Genomic DNA, 20399 nt, shown 5'->3' on the forward strand with positions numbered 1-20399 from the left:
CAAGCCCGTGAAAGGAGACTTTGACCAATCAGAGGTCATTTCAGAGAGAGAGCGTTCCTATTGGCTGTTCATTCAATGGAGGCAGCTGTCAACTCTGATCAAACGGTCAAACTAGGCAGCGCTGATCAAATATGAATCAATATTCTGTTACTGTAATGCCTATTTCTCTCCTCAAATGTTTTCAGAAAAATGCGGCTGGTGGGCGGTGCTTGGTATTTCCTCAACTGATCTCAACATGACGTTTCTGAAAACATTTGTTTGTTTTATAAAATAACTTTTTTCAGTCATATTTGTTCCATTTTTACCCACTGCAGCTTTTTAATGTGTTTTTAAAATCAACCAATACAGAGCTTTACTCATTTGACTGCATATAATTGGGCTTTTTTTCTATAATCATTTTTATTATTTCCATAAAAATGATCAGAAATCATTCTCCATGCTCTGTGGGCTTGAACCATTTCGCCTTTGGCTGCACTCACCACATGCAACTGATGCATGAAAACTGAAGGTCTTTCTGAAATGATTGTAATTCGATCTTTATTTGTTCCTTTCGCTCTGCATTTTAGGAGGATGTTTGTGTGGTTTGTGCTGCAGAATAGCTGCGCCTATTTATTATTATATCCAAAGGAGAAATAAACTAAAGTGGCACGAACAGTGCTTTTATTCACTGTCTGACTTTCTGTTGGGGTGAATGGGATTCCTTCCTTTATTCTTCTTATTATTATTATTCGTTTTGGTGCATTCATGAATGATCTTGTCATTGAGGTTTTTTTTTTTAATTCTAATGTCTCATTGTTTGTGTTTTGCTCTTTATGTATTTTATTTTGTGTTGAGTTTTTGTATCTTAAAAGACCCATCAAGGGAAATGAGCTCAGGCTAGAAATGCTGTTGTATGTGGCATTTGGTTAATGCTATAGTATACGTGTTCCTATGACAATAAACATTAATTAAACACCATAATTACTGTACACATGATGACCATGCACTTGTCAGTTTGCAGTGGACAACAATGATGCACTCAGGGTTTGTCAGGGAGGCGTTTGAAAAGCACATTTGAGCAGATTAGCTGCGAATACGCAAACAGTGAAACGTACGACTTACTTTCCCCAAACTTCATGCAGAAAAAGGACAAGAAAAGAGAAGTTAGAGAGAAGATATTACATCAGTCAGAGACAAAGAAAGAAAGAAAGACAGAAAGGCAGAAGACAGGAGAGGAAGACATACAGTTTTAGAGAATGGACACAATATGGACACGGGCAGTCCATAAACACATCATTAGCAGACAACATCTGGCAGAATCATTACTGTAACGAGCGGCTACGGAAACCCTCAGGTACTCTCTTAGCTTTCCTTTTCCCACTTCTCTTCCTTTCATTACTGTCCTTCTCCTTCTTTTTCCTCACCTTGCTTCCTCTTCCTTTTACCGTCCCTCATCTCCATTTGCTAAATTCACTTTTGTCACGAGGACACACTGCCGGCTGGCTGGCTGGCTGATTCAACGAGGGTGGGCAACACTGTAAGAAATCTTTATTTCCATTATCCAAGTCGGTAATAAGAAATGCAAGAATTATTGAAGTTTTATGCCCTCTGGGTAGAAGACAAGTTCCAGAGAAGGTGGAAAAAAAAAAGAAACGCTCAAGAGGCAAATAGAAAAAGTGAGGGGAATAATGAATAAATAAATACCCAGTGGTCCTAGCAACACAATATCCAAACACAAACACAAAGACACTCTTACACACCCTGAAAATATGACTGCCATACTGTTATCAGTTCAATATGTTTCCAATATCCAAGCACCTGACTAAACATGCAAACAGTTTAGTGCACTCGTTACCAAAGTTTGGCTGCTACACACATTTGTATATTTTCACGGCTCTGGTTTGCGACTGCCTGCAGATACCCTCGTAACTCCGACCAGGTTACCTGCCTCAGCTAATCAATAAACAACCGGTAATTACCACACGGAACAAGTAATTGATTCAAGAAGGAAAAACACAAACTGTTTTATTCTTTGTTTCTTGACAGCCATAAACAGGAAATAGTTCGAATGAGAAAAGTAAAACACTGCCAAAATTAAGGCCGGTGTTTCCATCGATGGTCTGAGGGGCAAACTTGTTTTGTGTTTTTTAACAAGACCCTCGGTGAGAAATGAAAAAAAGTGTGTTGGTGAAACTGTAGCGAAGGGGGAAGAGAGTTGGCAGAGGACTAGCAGGCACAAATGGATGAGGAGGGATCTTAAAATAGAGCACAATGAGTGAATTCCAGGAGATTGAGATTCTCAGGAGAGCGAAGAAGAGCACAGGTGAGGAGGAAGAGGAGGGGGGGCTGTAGGGTTTTTCTTTTAAATCCAACGACCAGATGAGGCTCCGTCTTTCCTCCGGTGATTGAAACTGAGAGAGACCCAGAGGTGCTGGCACCCGCACTAACAACAACTGGACGCAGGGGCTGAAAAGCAAAAAAAAAGCACCACCAGAGCCTATTTGATGTCAAGAGGCAGGGAGGGGTTTGTTTTGCAGACTTTGTTGAGCAGCCAGAGGGGAAAGATCAGAGAGGGGAAAGAGAGGGAGAGAGTTAGAGAAAGAGAGGGACTGAAAGCAGCAGTCATACAATATCAGGAAAAGACTCATCCTGAAGAACAAAAGCCAGGCTATTCTCCTACTGAGAGCTACACCCTGTACTCTTCAATACTAGCAGCGACATGGAAGTCACAGTGCGTCTAATTTTACCTCCCCGACAAACAACATCCCGAATGAAACTTTCAGGCCGATCCCGAGAACTTCACCCCAGACTGCCCTCGGCTACGATGATCTATGGCGAGCACCGCTGACACTGGTGCACAGTAGCCTTTACTGGTTACTTCAATGAGCCACATGAGGATGAGGCTGTGGTTTAAGTCGTTTTAGAGCAGCTAACAGGGTTTTAGGCCTCTTCCTCTACTCGTTGAGAAGACAAATAGCAAGAGTCGGGTGTGGAAGTACTTTGCGTTCGAGGTTTGGTAGGAAAAGTGGAATCTATCTAGCAGTAGTTTGGGGGTTCATTGAGTTACCTTGAGCCACTCCTCGGCCTGTTCTTTGCTGTGCACAGCCAGCACCAGGGCATCGGCCCCCTGGTGGACGATCTTCAGCTCGTGCTTCTTCTTCTTGCCGTCTTTGGGGATGTGAGTGATGCTGCAGCCCGACAGGGTCAGCTCCATCTGGGGGGTGTGGTCTTTGGAGGACTTGTAACACTGGAGGGAGAGAAAAACGGATGTAATGTTTTCTCAGACATCACTAGGCTAACAACTTTTTACAGTGTACCCTGCTGTGCTAACATGTACATTAGTGTCCCTCACCAGCAGTTTGTTATCTTTGATGACACAGAGGAGTTTGGTCCACTGGCCGAAGCGCTTCTTGCGCAGCAGGAATGCACAGATTCGAGAATCCTTCACCAGATCCATGGAGGCCTCTGCAGACGGCCACTGGTGACGCATCTTCTGGCCCTTCCCGTCCTCCTCTTCCTCGTCGTACGACTCATAGGAGCTGCTCATGGCGTCCGAGTCATAGTCTGGAAGAGAGATGCAGAAACTCCAAATAAACATTGTACGTTTCTTATCAGCAGCGTGTCCATTAAGTACTGTCTGTAGGAGTAAGTGGTGTGAATTGTAAATCAGTTTGCTACTCACTCGCAGTGATGTATTCAGGAGCCTTTCCAGGACTTAAAGGAACTGCTTCCTCGTAGTAGCCCTCCGGTAGAGAGGAGCTGGGCAGAGGAGGAGGGCCGGTGTTCGGAGGCTGCAGACAGAACAGAACAGAAGATTCCATCGATTAGTGACACGTCAGAGTACGAAGCACATCAAATGGAAATGACACCCAGTGTAGCATGGACCATCAAAAGCAATGTTTCTTCTGGAGCCTCATTCTAATAAGTGCAACCACTACCAGACAAGCTCACAGTGCATGTAATGTTGTAAAGCTGTGAAGATCTTACAGTATAAGACCACACTCTCTGAGAGGACCGTGACGGAGCTGTGATGGCTGCACACTTTTTCCCTCTCTTTCTATTTTATTTACTGGTGGCATCGCTGACTTTCCGCTGCCGGGCCGGTTATAATGGGGGAGAAACTCCATGACTGTTATGAAACTCTATGAGCTACGGGCCATTGGTTACAGCTGACCCAATCAGGCGTCGGCGCTGCAGTGATGTCAGCATCCATTGCTGTAACAACATGGAACATTCATAAAAGAGGTTTTTTTGGCTGACGTGCAGCCTCGACGGCTAACTTCTTTTTCTAAGCGCAGAAAGTATGTGTCATGTAGGGAAAATTGGAGTGAGGAGGACTGATGCCACCGTGAACGCAACTCTCACGAGAGGGTGCGAGATCCAAGAAGACACACTCACTAAGGAAAAACCAGTCACTACAACGCTATTACCACCCAGTTCACCTCTGTTACCGCCGGCAACGAAGCCACGAAAGAAACCGCCAACAACAACCGCGTACAACAATAACCGACCACCGCCGATCATCACAAAGTTCAACAAAAGGAACAAGTTCAACGACGCAGAGAGGCGACTGTTGGTTCTATACAACAATAGCGGCTCCTGAAGAGGTAGGCGTAGTTGCTGCAATAGCATCAGCTCCATCAGAGCCAGAGAGTATTTCTTCATTGAAAGAAGAGCAAAGAACGGCGCTGAAGGCTTTTCTCGATGGAAAAGAAAGTCTCATTTGTTCACCATCGCAGATCCTGAAGGAAGTTTTATCATCATAAACGTATCAATAAACAACAGCTCAGTAACAATCTGTAATGTTTATGGCCTAAATACTGATGACACATTCTTTTTGGCTGGATTGCAGAGGGCCACTTCAATAAATGCAAAAAAGTCTGTCGCTGAGTAGCTGAGAGTGATGAAGTTACACGATTGGTCGGCCGATTGTTGGAGTTTCCTCATTGGCCGTTGCTCTTTCAAAATGAAAAGGCGGGATCTGTCCTCTGTTTACGACTTCAGCGGGGTCGTGAGTGGGTTATGTTGAGAAAGGATCCGTCTTGTGTAAATATGACGTTACGTTCTCGTTGTAATCGGGAGCGTCTCTCAAAAAACTCAGAGGGGATCAGGATTCCGAGGTTGGTTAGATTAGATTTTGGTGGATTGTTTAGACGGAATAACAGAAAGTTTACGAGCAGGCCGTCATGTTGTTTCCTGTTTTGAAACGGCGAGCAGAGAACCAGGGACCAATCAACAATGGGCTACGTCGACTAGTGTCCTCGCCGGACCTGGTGGACATGTACCGCTGGATTTAACATGATAGACATGACCGCTGACTATTAGTGTAACAATTTAGCCACAACTTCACGGACTGACCGTACACGGTCCAGACATATACTCGGTTTGGACCGAGTCTTGTTTCATCATCTTTCCCTCCGTCTCTCCTATAAGGGGTCTGGGTGCGACCCAGCTTTTTTTCCATCCATCCACCCTATAGACTTCACCCCAGACTGACTGTTTAGAACACAGACACACAGAAACACACACACACGCGTACACTAACATCAAATCAACACAACAACTAACATAACCTTGTTCTCTTATTCCCTGACGGAAGGAGGGGGGAGGGGGGGGGGAGGGGGGAAACAGCGGTTCGGTGAACTCATTTCTTGGCAGGCGATATGCTGCCCTGCTTAAACTGCAGCGCCGCCAGCGTTCTCCTCCCTACCCCAGCCCTGAAAAGAGAAAAAAAAAGCACACATCCCCAGGAGAGGAAGACAGAGGAGAAAGAAAGGCAGAGAAGTGAAAAGAAGGAAAGCGGTCTGTCAAACAGTAAGACACGATATCGGGTTTGTGAAGTGGATGTTAAAGCCGACCTGTTTGTGTGGAGGATTGTTGATACGAGGTATCTCACATCGCGATGGCTTCCTTTCCAAAAAACTTTGAAGCAACAATACCATTACTAATCATGCAGAGGCCGATTGTTTGTGTAAGCATTTTTTTTCCCCTGCGTGCACTGCAGCAGAATACATTACACTTGAGAGAATGTGATCCAACTGCTCTGCTATTTAATGACTCAAAGCTTCGAGGCACCGGGGGTGAGGAGAGGGTGTTTGCATACTTGTACACAGACACGCATAGAAAACACAGTCTGACTTCTCCCTTTGCTTTCGTTCCCTGAAACAACAGCTTGGCCCAATCACACAAGTGATCTGCAACACAGTGATACGAAGAGGAGGAGGTCACTGCGGTCACAATGCATACCGCAACCTCCGCTGACCATAAACACAAACCCGCACAAACGGCAACAAGCGAAGATCAGTATTCAGCTTCAGGAAGCGCTTTGAGTGGTCGGAAGACTAGAAAAAGTGCTATATAAATGCAAGTTCATTTACCCTTTACCTCCACAAAACATCTGTTCACTATCTTCACATGGCAGTGTCCTATCAGTACAGATGTGGTTAGGGGCTAGGGATGTCACGGTACTAGAAATCTAGTAGTCGATACCAATACCAGTGAATTTCCACGATTCTCGATACCAATAAATCCCATGTAATTCAACACGTACTCTTTTATTAAAAACATTTGAACATTTCAAAAAACAGAGGCATGTAGCCTTTAAGTAATCAATAAAAAGAATTGACCCATTTTGTTCATTTTGGTGTATCAGCGGCATGTTATCAATCGATAGTCAGACGACGGACCCTACATACTGACCGTGAATGCATCTGGTCCGTCAGCTCAGAGTACTAGGAGCAAGAGGCAGAGGATTTATTGTTTGAAGCGAAAAGCAAACACTCCTATTTGGCAATATTTCCCGTTTAATCTCAGGGAACCATAACGTTAATGAGGTAATCGCCTCTAAAAGACGTCAAGTCTCCTTAGACGATGAAGCTATTATGTGCATTTAGCGAGAATTTCAAATGACGGTCCATCTGAAAGTCTCTAGTTTCAAGTTGTCAGTGAAGAACAACAGGCTCTGCTGTATAAATCTTCTTGGCAACAAATAATTGGATGAATTAGAAGGTAAAGTGTGCTTATTAATTTTATTACATGCAGACAGGGGAACAGCGAATGTACTACTTGTATCGGCCTACTCGACTTGGCAATCATTCTTGTCAAAGTTGTGATGTGAAATTAAAGGCAAACTCATAAATAACTACAATTATGCCTCCGCCAACTAGTCAAGATGCACTTTACCGTCTGTCCAAAATGTCATCACTTCATCCTGTTAGACATTTGTGTTCACGAGAATGAGACGGACGTCTGTACATACACACAACCCCAAAGACATAATGTCTTCGGCCACGGCTGTCGCCAGAGCGGAGACGTAAAAAGTGTAGAAAATTCAAGGAACACTGCGAATTGTGACTCATTCGTATTATTCCCTACTTTATGGAACTCTTAAAGCAATTAACATTAAGAGTTTCAAGGAGGTTTTCATGTGCTGTCATGGTCTGAATGCTGTTCCTCCCTGACCAGAATACATTTCTAGAGGAAGCTCTGCTACAACCATAAGAACAGCGGCATGAACAGGTCATGTGCATGGATGCGTATCAGAAATGTCAGAATTCCACAGTCATAATGTGTAATTAGGTAGTGGTAAAGGAGTCCTGACCTTGGTTTGGACTGCTTTGAGTGGGAGGTATGTCTGCTGCTCTTACCCTGGCCTGAAACTCACATCCAAACATTTATGCCAAGTATCAATTTTTGCCCTGCGTAGGAGGACTGGACCTGAATAAATGTGTCTGCCACGGAGCCAATGGGGCGCTGGAATGGACAAACTGAGTGGACACAGGAAAGCCACTCCCTTAGGAGAAGCTTTGTAAAAAAGGGAAAACTGCATTTCCAATGATTCTTGGCAAATTACCCAATGTGGAAGCACATGTTACCGGCTGCTGCCAATCCTAACAGATTTTTTACATTTTATCTGATGGCGAACAATGCTGAATAAAACTAGTTTGACTCCTAACTGGTCAAGATTGTATTGGTGAATGACATTGTCACCAAGGGGACAAAAGACAGAGTACCTCATTAAGACTTGACTTTTGGACTGATGATTTTTTTCTAGGGACTGGAATTCTTTCATTTGTTAACACAAGGCTTTTATTCTGAAATATGTGCAGGACTGTGTTGTAGAACATGCAGTGACTTGCACGGCTCCATGAATGAATACAGGACGGGGTTTTAATTAACTAAAATAAATCTAAATTACATTTATAATGAAATGAAATGGCCATTATGAAAGGCAAACTCTATGTAGAAAGAAAGAGCCGGCAACAGCAGCATCACAAACGCAGCACAAATGCAGCTGGTGTGGACACCACACGCGTGAAACAGGTAGCCGTTCATCGAGGCAGTCGCCACGCAATGCTGACGTTCACTGTGCGGACAAAGCGTAATCCTTGTCAAACCTTTAGAAACCTGCAGTAAAACAGAAAGACATAGAAAGGGCAGACGGGACAAAATGTGGACAGATACCCGTGTGCACCCCCCCACCCCATGCATTCTTCAAAGCTTAAGCATGAGGTCAAGCTAAGACAACGAGGTATAAATTGATGCCAGACTGCAGGAGAAGATGAAAGCACAAAGAGCAAACAGTGTGTATACCATGCAATATATGCATACGTTTTCATGGTACATTCTGGCCACATAGGTTTATTTCATTCACTTTAAATGAATATCGTGTGTCCAAGTTAGTTTCCATCCTGTTTGTGTGTAAAAGAAAATCGCTCTGATGACATCTAATGGTAAAAAAAGCAATTGCATGTCGGCTATTCATGTACAGTACACTGATATTTACATGTGCCAGGACACTCTTTGTTTATAAATCTGGGTTATCAGATGGAATATTGTGATGATAACAAACCACAGCATACATTACAGTGGTTGCGACAGTGGCAGCTGTCCAGCAGCACTTCTAAAAGCTTCATTGTGTGGGTGAGGAACTCAATCCGGACATCATCTGATTAGCAAACACACACACTCTTTACATAAGACCGCACAAACTGACACACTAGCATACATTCAAATACATTCAAACATAGACAGCACTAGAATGGGAACAAACAAGACTAAAGTACATACTGTACACACACACACTAAATATACAAATTCCCTCTCTGCAGGACTCAAGGCCTTGTCCAAGCTCCTCTGTGATACACATCTAAGTGTTCCACCTCTCTGTTTATACATGAACCACCCATGCTAGAGTTGCCTCTGACTAAACAAAACCTTTCTCATAACTCTCATTTTAAACTCCATTCTTCACTTCCTCCCCCAACACTTTCCCTCCTTCCTGCCTCAGGCTGGCACGTTAAGTGTCTTTGTGTGTGTTTTGCGGGACAGGTGCATTCACCAGAGTGCCGTTACTGGCGGATGTGCCAGATTGCTGGCTGTACTGAATAAATAACTGGAGAGTGAGATTTGGGTTGGGTGTTTCCTGCATTTCTCTCACCTCACAATGAGATGTAAATATGGGTCAGCAGGAACTGGTGGGAGCCGGTATAGGAGCTGGTGGTCCACAGCTTTGGAAAAATGTCTGGAATGGAACCAGTCCATTGTACTAGAACTGAGCCCCAGTTCTGGACAGCTCTCAAGATCCAGACACACCAACCCCGACATCAAAGAACCAGCGGCGATGACGGCCGACTGTTGAGTCGCCTCACGCCGCTTTTGTCTGGAGCCGTCAAGTTGCACTTGAACACACCGCAGAGCTGTCCACTTGGGATCAGATCGCCCAAGACGCATGTTAATGCCAGGTCTAAACAGGGTCACATTGAGAATGGAAAAACGTGACTGATCATATGTGTGTTCCAGACTACACATTGTGAAATTCCTTAAAGAATAAAAAAAGATCCACTTAAATTTGGATATGAATTTAATTGGATATTAATGTACCGAGTTGGACATTTTACAGTTGGAAAATAAACTTGTCATAAGTTGCATTTGGCCCGGGAAAGGACACCCACATAATAGGACGAAAGTTTCCCCCAGACCTCTATCATTTCAGCTCAAAAGTCTGGCTATGGGAAATTACTTGCCACCAATAATCACAATTACAGTAGTAAGCTGCGCCAATGCAGCGCTCGCTTATACAACGGAACTGTCAAGTTGAAAAATAGGACACTTTTGCATTATTTTGCAAAGGAAATTAATTAAAAACAATAAATGTACAAGAGCTTATTATATAAAAACCCATAAGATGTTGGCTCCAAGAAAACTCAGACTGTATTGAGATCGGAGAAAACCCCCCAAGTTACTCTCAAACAAAGCCACAAGTCAGGACTTTAGCTACTTTCACTTCTTCTCAGTGGCAATTTTGAAAATGAGTGTTCCATTAATAAGATATTAAAAGAGTATTCCACTGATTTATTATTGCACAAAGAGATATAAATATGTTTTTATTCCATGTATTCTTCTTTCTACATGGATTTCCTTCAGGTTTAGATTGTTTCATTGTTACTGCCGTGTCTTTGGTAATAGCATTTTTGAATGGTTTATTTAGTTACATCACCACATTTGCATGCAGCACTTTCTGGACAATAATTATTTCACAAATTAATGGATATTTCCAATTAAAAGGTAGCGGTGATGGGCGAGAATGTCAATGTGGGTCACCAAAAAAAAAGTCCATTAATTTATGTCCATCAAGCACGCCTAGATATCATTTGATTCGACAGTAAAACTGTATTAGTTCTCTACCAGACTGCAGAAATAGCTCCACTTTTCCCTCAGTGCTTTATTAAGTCACTGTGATCACATCATGTGTCAGGAAAAAAAAAAAGTCTTGGCATTGTAAAAAGCCTTCAAAAGCACTTGAGTGGGGGGAAAAGTTGTGAAATAGGTTTTCCATTCGTGGCCCAGATTCTCAGCGGGGACTTTTTCCAAAGAGTGTTAGCATAAGTAGGCTGAAACGGTTCTGGCCCTCGGGATCAACCAATGCTTGCGGGCAATGTGTCACTTAGTAAAGTCCAACTGCTCACCCGCAGTTAAGACTTAATCAATCTCCAATTTGCCACTTATTTGTTTTTCCCCAGTTACAAAGTGCGACACATTTCAATATGATCTGTTAGACAACCCAATTTCCTGTTTCAAGTCGATGACACAATAGCGCTGATGTCACTGTGGTGGTTTGCTGTGGTTGACCGAGCCACAAAGTAGGGGAACCCCACTGAGGAATTAAGTAAAACATGAAAACAGATTCATCAGCACCAAATGGGAGACCAAAACACACGCCATGTAGCCAACTCCAGAGGGGCAAACTATTTCTGAAGATGCACAAAAGCAGAACCGAAATTGTGTGATTTGGAGCCAACTCTTGCTGCACATGCGATCTGTCGCTTGACACAACACAGTGACACTTGCCCCAATGTGTTTTCAGGCTAGAAAACATTTGGTTTAGCCAAAATACAGCTTATTGCCAGTACAAAGCTGTTGGTCTACGGCCACCAACACGGCAATGACTGTGTAAACATACACAAGAGTGCATTTAGACTTTGTGTGTGTACGGTATTGGCGACTTTGAGCACAAAGCTTGAGCCGAGACGCATATTTATCTTCGAAAAAAGGGCTCGGGGCGGAGGGGAGTTGTCTGATTCACAATGAGAAAGGGAGGAAATTAATTCCAAATGGGAGCCAGACTGCTACGGATAACGCAACCTGGCCAGCGCGCATACAGGATATCCATCATATGAACACACTTCTGTACGCTGGTTGACTTGCGTAGCGAGGGAGGGTCTGTTTTGGGGGAAGACGAGGGAGGAGAGGAGAGGTAGGAGGAAGGGGTGGAGGGGGCTGGCACCGCTCTCCAACATCAACACAGATGGAAATCATTTGTGTCTCAACAAAAAAAAGGACCGGTCCACATTCTCCTGTAGCAAAAGCCGAGGTCGGAGCCTCGCAACGGCCCCGTAAGGACGCAGCCGATGATGATGTGACTGGAAAAAACACTGACTTTTAATGTTTGCAGAAAGCGCTAAAACAATTCTCGCTTTGCCGTCGTTTTCTTTGCGGATTGCAGTGACGCAAGCTGCGTTTCTCCATCTCCATCTCCATCTGGATCGATTTGTTTGCTTCATGGAAACACACATAATTTACTGTTTATTTTTTCAGGACTTTTTATTCAAAACTACTTGACAGCCGGATGGAAAGCGTCCATGTGGCTGAGGCAGTAAGCTGGTCGATGACAGGCGTGTATTTCATGCCAAAGATAAAAGAGCAATATTAGTGTAGCATAAATCTCGGGGTATGAAAAGAGACAGAAAGAGAAAGAGAGAGATTATTGTAGTCCCTGCAAGACTTCAGTGGGCTTTTGTCACACTTAGTGGTCATTATGACCTAATCAGAGCCAGACCTTTGTGTTTTTTTTGTGAGCTTAAATACATGTGTGTGTTATGTGTTTGAGCGTGGTACATGGTGCAGTGATCCTCCTACTTAGATCGCTGGAGTGATTTATGAGGTGAGGGGTGTGGAGAGGATCAAACTGACTTGAAAGTGTATACAGTATGTGTGTCTGAGCAAAGCCACCAGTCTTGGTCATTCAAGCTCTTGCACACAGATTTTTTCTTTTTTCTTTTAAATTACATTTGCAAAAGGGGATCTTATTAGTGTTAAACATTTATCAGAAAAAATTAGTGAACGACAATTTGATAATTGATTATTTTACAGGAGAATGTTCCAGCACGTGACTGAAAAACAGAATGAAGGGATGTCTTTTACCGGAGCTAAAAGCTTTAAAAATTACATTCAAAATATGTTAAATATGTTTTATCTTACTTTACTATCTTTACTATCTTACTTGCATTTGCCAATGTGGTACTTTTAACCCTATATGGTGTGTTTTTTCAAGACTTGAATTCAGCTTTTTTTGATTTCTTCTACGTATTAGACTTCAATTTTGTTTTACAATGACTTTCCTCTTTATACATACACACACACACGCACACACACGTGCACAAACACACACCCATACACACACACTAAGGGGAAGGCCACAGGGTGGTTCAAAGCAGACCGGATCGAGCTTGATAAAACTAAAACAGGGCCCTATGGCTGTCTATTTGATTAGTGGATATCCTGCTGGGTCTCCTGATCCCTAATGACATTATGTTGTGTGTGTGTGTGTGTGTGTGTGTGTGTGTGTGTGTGTGTGTGTGTGTATTAAGAGTCAATAACAAATCCGCCCCTTGGAAAAAAAAAACTGTGCTCTCAGCTACATAGTAGGAACAGTAAGGATGTATTGCAGTAATGTAAATGCTTGAACGACAGGCTTAGCTGTGTTAGATTAAAAGTAAGGATGTTCCTAACGACTAATTTCCCTGACGTTTAAAGTTTAGACTATCGACTATAGTTTAATAGTAAAAAAAACACCCAGAAACAGTCAAAATTGAAATTAGCTTTCGTTGTTTATAAATGTAAAAAAAAATCCACATATAAAAAAATAAGGCTCACAAATATATTTCTGACGCACGCACAAATATTTCTTGTTGTAAATAAATGTAAAAGAAATCCACAAATACATGTATTTAAAAGTATTTTCAACTTTCATCAAAACATACATGGATGATGTGACATTGTATATCCAAGCTGTTGAACCTGTATTTATAAAGTGCTTGTCAAACTTGTGTAAACTTCATTGTATTTGTGTGTAGGTTTTTTTGTTGAGACTCCCCTGACATGCACCGATCCACAAATGGGGAATCGTCTGTAGCCAATCAGATGTCTCCCTCCTTTTCGGCCAATCATATAAGCGTGGCCCCCACAAGTGTATGTATGTATGACTTGCAGGAAGACCCGCCCCTGTTCTACCTCTGATTGGCTGCTGGCTTCTAAAGGCCGAGGTAGGTAGCCTTTTTTTGTGTGCATTGACAAATATTTTTGTGGAGTCATTTATATATAAATCATGAAATACATTTGTCTATCCTTCTATGTGCATTCATTAAAGGTCCCATATCGTGCTCATGTTCAGGTTCATACTTGTATTTTGTGTTTCTAATAGAACATGTTTACCTGCTTTAATGTTAAAAAAATACATTATGTTCCTCGTACTGTCTGCCTGAATATACCTGTATTCACCCTCCTTCTGAAACGCTCCGTTTTAGTGCATTTCAACGGAATTGCAGCGCAATTGCGTTACTAGGCAACAGTTTGGGTCCATGTTTACTTCCTGTCAGCTGATGTTATTTACATACACTGCAACAGGAAATAAACTGGGACACATTTAGAATGTTTACGTTTAAAACCGTGTAATGGTCTAAATATTTTATATTTGTGACATCACAAATAGACAGAAATCCTAACGGCTTGTTTCAAACGTGCAATTTTCTGAATACGGGCTGTGTGTATTTCTCCGTATATTGAGCGTTTTGATAGTTTAACAGTATTTATAACGCGATTAAACCTGATTTATAATGTAAAAGACATGAAAATCTCACTTTTTACAATATGAGACCTTTAATACTGATCTGACTCTATCCATTGGAAATCCACAAAACTACTCCAAACTAATTGTTCCTTATATAACAGTGAGTAATCAAAACGGCTGCCACAGGATTTTGGGGTCGACAGAGCATTGATGGAGGTTCTGAAGCCGCAGGCTCTCAGTGTTGGTTTGGCTCGCCACTGAGCCTTGACGGGTCACAGACAGACCGTGGCCAAGCGTCTCGTCCTCCTCTCCATACTTCCACCAGGTCTCTCGTCTATTTACTGCACTTACATTAATGAGTTAATGCATTAACTGCATTTGCATTTCATCTGCACTTCATCTTCTTCTTTGTTTCTTAAACTCCCGACCCTGTTTACTCCTTTTCTCTTTTGCAATCTCCTCCCTCTCTCTTCCTTTTTACCCATCTATCTTTTCGTCCACTCCCGCAGGCTGAAATTTATAAAACTTAAAAAGGAATGGAGAGAGGAGAGAGATGTTTTCTCTCCGCCTTGACATCTTCTCCAGAGGTCAGTGTGGGAATGTGATGAATGGTAATTTCAGAGCAGAGAGACAATAAAAAGACAGTAGCTGGGTCTCCGTCCAAGTATGTTTATGAGTGTTTTACTTTACTACTCAGTCATTAAGGTGGTGAGTAAAAATGTTATCGTTGGAAATGATGAAGGTTTTGATGGAGCACAAACACCAGCTCTAGGTTGTAGAGAACTATTTAAACCCTCATTTAAACTGCTTTAACAGCTGTTAGCAGCCTTTGCTACAGGAGACTGTGAGATGATCTCCAGAAGCTAGAAAGTGGAGTTACACAGACTGTTTGCAAGGTCCAGAATGAACTTTGATACTACAGTTACAAAAAAAAAAAAACTATTGAGGTTCCATACCTATCCCTATTGCTAAGTGAATTTCTATGCAGACGACATCTTTCTCAAGTAACACCGAATTCACACCGCAGTGGCGAGGCGCGGTCTGCGGCGAGCTGCCATGCAATGACCGTGAAAAGCTGCAGAGGCCGCTAGGCTCATCACAGTAGTCGGTGGGCAAACGTGCCTATTTGGCAATATTTCAGATTCAAACCCAATGCTATAAGGGAACCATAACGTTAATGAGGCAATCGCCACGAGGAGGACGGAGCAGCCGGGTAGACGCAAAAGCTGGACCGGAGAGGCCGGACACACAGCCACCCGACAGTAAAGATCAAAGTAAGCGCGCTACACATATTGACCGTCATCTTTTCTTGTAAAATGTCTGTAGTAACACTGCTGTTGTCACATGTTTATCAACCGGTGGTAAAATTCCTCATCATCACATCCCTAGCGGAAAACTTTTAGCGGTAAAGTGCGGCCAGAGAGGACCCGCAGCCAATCAGAAAACAGATCCTGTGACTCCTGTGACATGTTGACCTGTGTTACAAAGGCCTGAAACACATTAACAACGCTTTCCAGGGGCGCAGAAAAATTTAATTATAGCGGCAACAAGCCGCACTTCGCCGCTTGCCTGGTGTGAATTCGGCGTAAGTTTGCACAAATCCATCATTTGACTTGTGGTCGTGTGTGTTTATGTGGTGTGATTATGAAGCACTTTATGATGCATTTTTTACTTTCACTTTTCAAAAGTTGTTTTCATTGCAGGACGGGAAAAAAAAAAAAATGCAACAAAAACAAAGACTCCAAAACGTTGCTCCGAAGACAGGAACAGAAAAGCAGAGGGACATCACTCCTCCTCACTCCTCCTCCTCCTCCTCCTCCTCCTCCTCCTCTGCTAGTTTTCCGGGAAAACCTCGGCAGTGATTTCCAGACACACACTGGGGTCACCGGAGGAGGCTGAGGCTGTGGACTGCTTCTAATTACAAACTGCACTGTAAGGCCTTGTGCCTCAGTGTGTGTGTTCATGTGTGTGTGTGTGTGTGACAGAGAGAGAGAGGATGTAGAACAAGGTGTTGTGGCTTATTGTTATGGTGAGAGGGCTTTGCGAGCCATCACAGCCACCTGCTTTCTATCAGAGGCATCTGCTCCGACACCAACGACACACACACACACACACACACACACACACACACACACACACACACACACACACACACACACACACACACACACACACACACACACACACACACACACACACACACACACACACACACACACACACACACACACACACACACACACACACACACACACACACACACACACACACACACACACACACACACACACGTTATTCCTCAGCTGCCATAGTAGAGATGTTATAGTCCTCGTTGACTGTCAGGGTGATGCAAGACGCTGTGTGAGAGGAAAACAGACTGAAGCCATGACTAGCCGTCCTACTGCTTAACAAGAGACTGTAAAAACACCCTCAAACACATCACACACAGCCCACTGTATTACTATATCTCACATTTATGGGACTAAAAAAAGCCCAGCGGTGTGTTTTAATTTGACTTTTGACCCCTTTATACATACTATTTTGCTGTGAGGCTGGTTTATTATCAAGTTAAGTAAACATGATAACGCAAATTCGTTACAACGCCACTAATTTCTTTAATACATTAACGCAACTTTAGGTTTGTTCAGTTTTAAAGCAGCATATTTGTCCACTTCCATGTTGATAAGAGTATTAAATACTTGACAAATCTCCCTTTAAGGTACATTTTGAACATATAAAAAAATTTAATTTCTGATTAATCACAATTAACTATGGATAATCATGCAATCAATCTCAATTAAACATTAAAATCGATTGACCGCCCTACTAATGTTACTTAAAGTTGACTCAATTATGAATATACTGATATTTTAAATGTGAGAAAAAGACAGCGTTGGTGCTGGATCCTGTGTCGGCAGAATTTCATTTCACAGTCATCACCTTCATGACCATGACACGCGGCTGAAAGCTCCCGAGTAGACCTTGAGTCAAGATTTGTTATACGACTGGCAAGCGAACTGCATTACATCGTTCAAATCAGAATTCTGCATTACATCATTCCGATCAGTCAGCGTCGCCATGACAACAAGTCAACTCTTTCTGTTATTCACCTGAGAGTTGTCGGAGTGTCAGCAGCACAGCAGCTCGGCTGAGCCAGAATTAGAAAGAAGGAGACAAACGAGACTCGGCACAAAATGTTACCATGTTTTGTAAGAGGAACTTTAAGGTCATAGGTCATGGGGGTCAGGATAGAAGTCTTACCAGCCAGGGGTGAGGGATCTCTGGGAGGGGCATCTGAGGCGGGGCCGGCAGACCGCTGTGGATCTCCGACTTGAACGAAGGCTCTGGGAAGGAGGAGCAAGTTTCAGAGAATGAGAGAAAGCTCTTAACTATACTGTGCATACACATACTGGGGTCCCTAAACAGTCTTGAATTGCATACATTTTGCATCACTGTAAAGCTGAGACTCTTGTGGATCCAATTGGCCCAACTGGACACTTGACCTCACTGTATAAAATGACCTGTGGTGACCTCTAGGATAATCACAGCCTCATGAAACTTTACAGCCACAAACTAGAGACCTAGAGCATTCAGAGGATGGATGGCTTTCCTAGCTAGATTGACATTAAGGGGGTTTCTGAGCAGTTTACACAACAGAAGTGCTCGCCATCCAATCGCAGAAGAATGCAATTCTTGCAGAAATCTCCAAATGTCAAAAGTTTTTTGACACCAAATCACAGCATGGCTTTTTCTATGGTGTTCCTCAAGGTCGTGGTGTGTTAATGCGGTATTTTGGAGGGATTATTGATCATTTTATCAATTCTCCACTGGTAAAAAAAAGGTTAAATTTAGCACCAAATCTGTGTACAACCCAAAAATGTATGCAACAACTTATGAGACATAATAGAGCATGGAGATGACCATTGAAGACTTATATCATAATATTCTAAACCCTGATACACTTTCATAATTTAAATGAAAAATTAAATTACATTTATTTTAATTAATTATTATCATCTTTATTGTTGATTTATGACTAGAACAACTTGACACAGTGTGGAGCTGATAAATCTGTGATAATAAGATTTTGGGTTTAAATGAACATATAATAACATACAATACTAAAGGAGGAGTGGAAGTTATGGATGTCAATTTTCTATTTCATGTTGTTTTCCAACTGTATGAATTGGAAGAGACCATGGTGGGGTAAGTTGTATGTTTGTTTGAGAAGGTCGAAGGTCACGAGAGCTGCTGCCCCAGGCTGGTTCCTCCATGCAGGGAAGTTGATGGCTTCCTTATTGATTGTGAACATAGTCCATTACGCTTGCTTTGTTTCTTTGTAGGACACTTTTTACAGGCAACAAATGCAACAGTGCAAATAGCAATAATTTGTTTTTGGCTACAGAAGAAAAAAATAAACGCATTCCCTGAGAACCGTGAGAGAATTACGATCTCAAACTGTGATTGTCGTTTTTATCAAGACTCATGCAGCCCTACTACAAAGTCCAGCTCTATCTCCAGAGTGTTTCTGTAGAGCTGTACGGTGCAGGGTGGCTTTGTAATCTCACCTTTATCTGAGAGCACTCTGTGGAGGATGTTGGAGAGGTGGATCTTCTTTTCCCGTACCCCGGCGCTCAGATACTCCCTGTCCAACAGGTCCAGGAACAGACGAAGCTCACCCACCAGCTCCTCCATCGCTGCAGCACAAACACAAACACAATAGATATAGCACCTTTAAATTGGGTTCAGTATATATTAAAATGTATATTATATATTATACAGATATTAAATTTCTCTTAAAGACTCTGAACAAAGCAAAGCACAGTTATGTAACAGACAAGTTGGCACTAGGTGTCAAGCTAAGGAGACTCCAGCAGGCTGATAGCTGCTCGGCAAGAGCAGACCTGGCAACCCACCTGACAGACACATTACATGCAGAATTATAGCTGCAGGGTGGAAAACACACCACAGAAAGCAAAACAATAGGAGGGAATCCAAATACAGCGAGAAGCCGAGGTATGTATGTGTGTGCAGTATTGACTGTGCTTATGTCCATACACCTTCACGTACTTTACACACATATATCTGAGAGCTTGTTGTGATCTGGATGGCATCACATCGAGTTCATAACCGTGACTCGGAGCTGCCACGCTCTGCACAGCAATGCAAAGGCACTCCGATAACAAGCACACCTCTCTCAGACTCATGGTCCCGGCCTGTTTTTTGGTGCAAGTCAGGCTTATCGTCAACATGTGATCATATCCGAGGTGATGATGACATCACACTGGAAAGCAGCCGCAGATTGAATGGGGGCAAGTGGAGTTAATGATGATATACGTTTATTTTGGTTTATTCAACCTCTGTGAAGTCAGGTGAAGTTACCGGAGCTCCATGTTTCTTATCTAGCTATACCCGGCTGCGTCACATACTGGTATTAACATACTGGTATTAGCCTGACCCCTCTGCTGCAGAGCAGCTGGAGTGTTCAAGAATGCCTTTGAAAGGAGCTGTTGAGGCAGGTTGGAAACCTGTTCAAGCTGCGAAATTCACTGAACCAATGAGTTTGCAGTCACAAGCTGGTTTCTTATCGTAAGTGCGGTATTTATTTGCTTCCTGAACCCCACCCTCTCCCCATTAGAGAGCAAGGTCAATGTCAAAGATCAAGATCAAATCCAACAAGTGAAGAAGCAGAGATTCATCCATTAAAAAGGTCAATAAAGGTGTCACATTCTGTTGTACTAAAGGCACTTTAGTCAGTTACAATTAATCAGTTACTCTATAAACAACTCTATAAGCAACTATTTTGATTTAGATTAATACTAGGGGTGTCACGATTACGAATCTAAATCGGAAATCGATCGAAATTAGCTTCCGATCTCGATCATCAAAATCAAAATCAGGATCTGTGTTTGATTGTTTTTTTTTCCTCTCAAAAATCACAATGACCAACGTAAGCCACCATGTTCTGAACAGACACATTATTAACAGAAGTAACATTTGCATTTTGGAACATAAAAACAGCAAACTGAAACTACTCAGTCCAGCACTCGGGACTAGGCAGGCATGATGGGAA

General features: G+C 42.6%; 1 protein-coding gene across 4 annotated transcripts in view; it reads right to left on the reverse strand.

The window, feature by feature from the left end:
• The window catches only part of afap1 (actin filament associated protein 1), a 77846-nt gene that overhangs the window by 21328 nt on the left and 36119 nt on the right, over positions 1 to 20399 (reverse strand). For all 4 annotated transcript variants that reach the window (XM_074623545.1, XM_074623543.1, XM_074623542.1 and 1 more), the window contains exons 2-6: positions 18895 to 19023; positions 17588 to 17670; positions 3662 to 3770; positions 3332 to 3543; positions 3047 to 3226 (exon numbers count right to left, since the gene is read on the reverse strand). In XM_074623545.1, coding sequence (XP_074479646.1) covers positions 3047 to 3226; positions 3332 to 3543; positions 3662 to 3770; positions 17588 to 17670; positions 18895 to 19023 — 713 coding nt within the window. The remainder of the gene's footprint in view (positions 1 to 3046; positions 3227 to 3331; positions 3544 to 3661; positions 3771 to 17587; positions 17671 to 18894; positions 19024 to 20399) is intronic.

The sequence above is a fragment of the Sebastes fasciatus genome, chromosome 22 (genome assembly GCF_043250625.1).
Source record: "Sebastes fasciatus isolate fSebFas1 chromosome 22, fSebFas1.pri, whole genome shotgun sequence".
NCBI lineage: Eukaryota > Metazoa > Chordata > Actinopteri > Perciformes > Sebastidae > Sebastes > Sebastes fasciatus.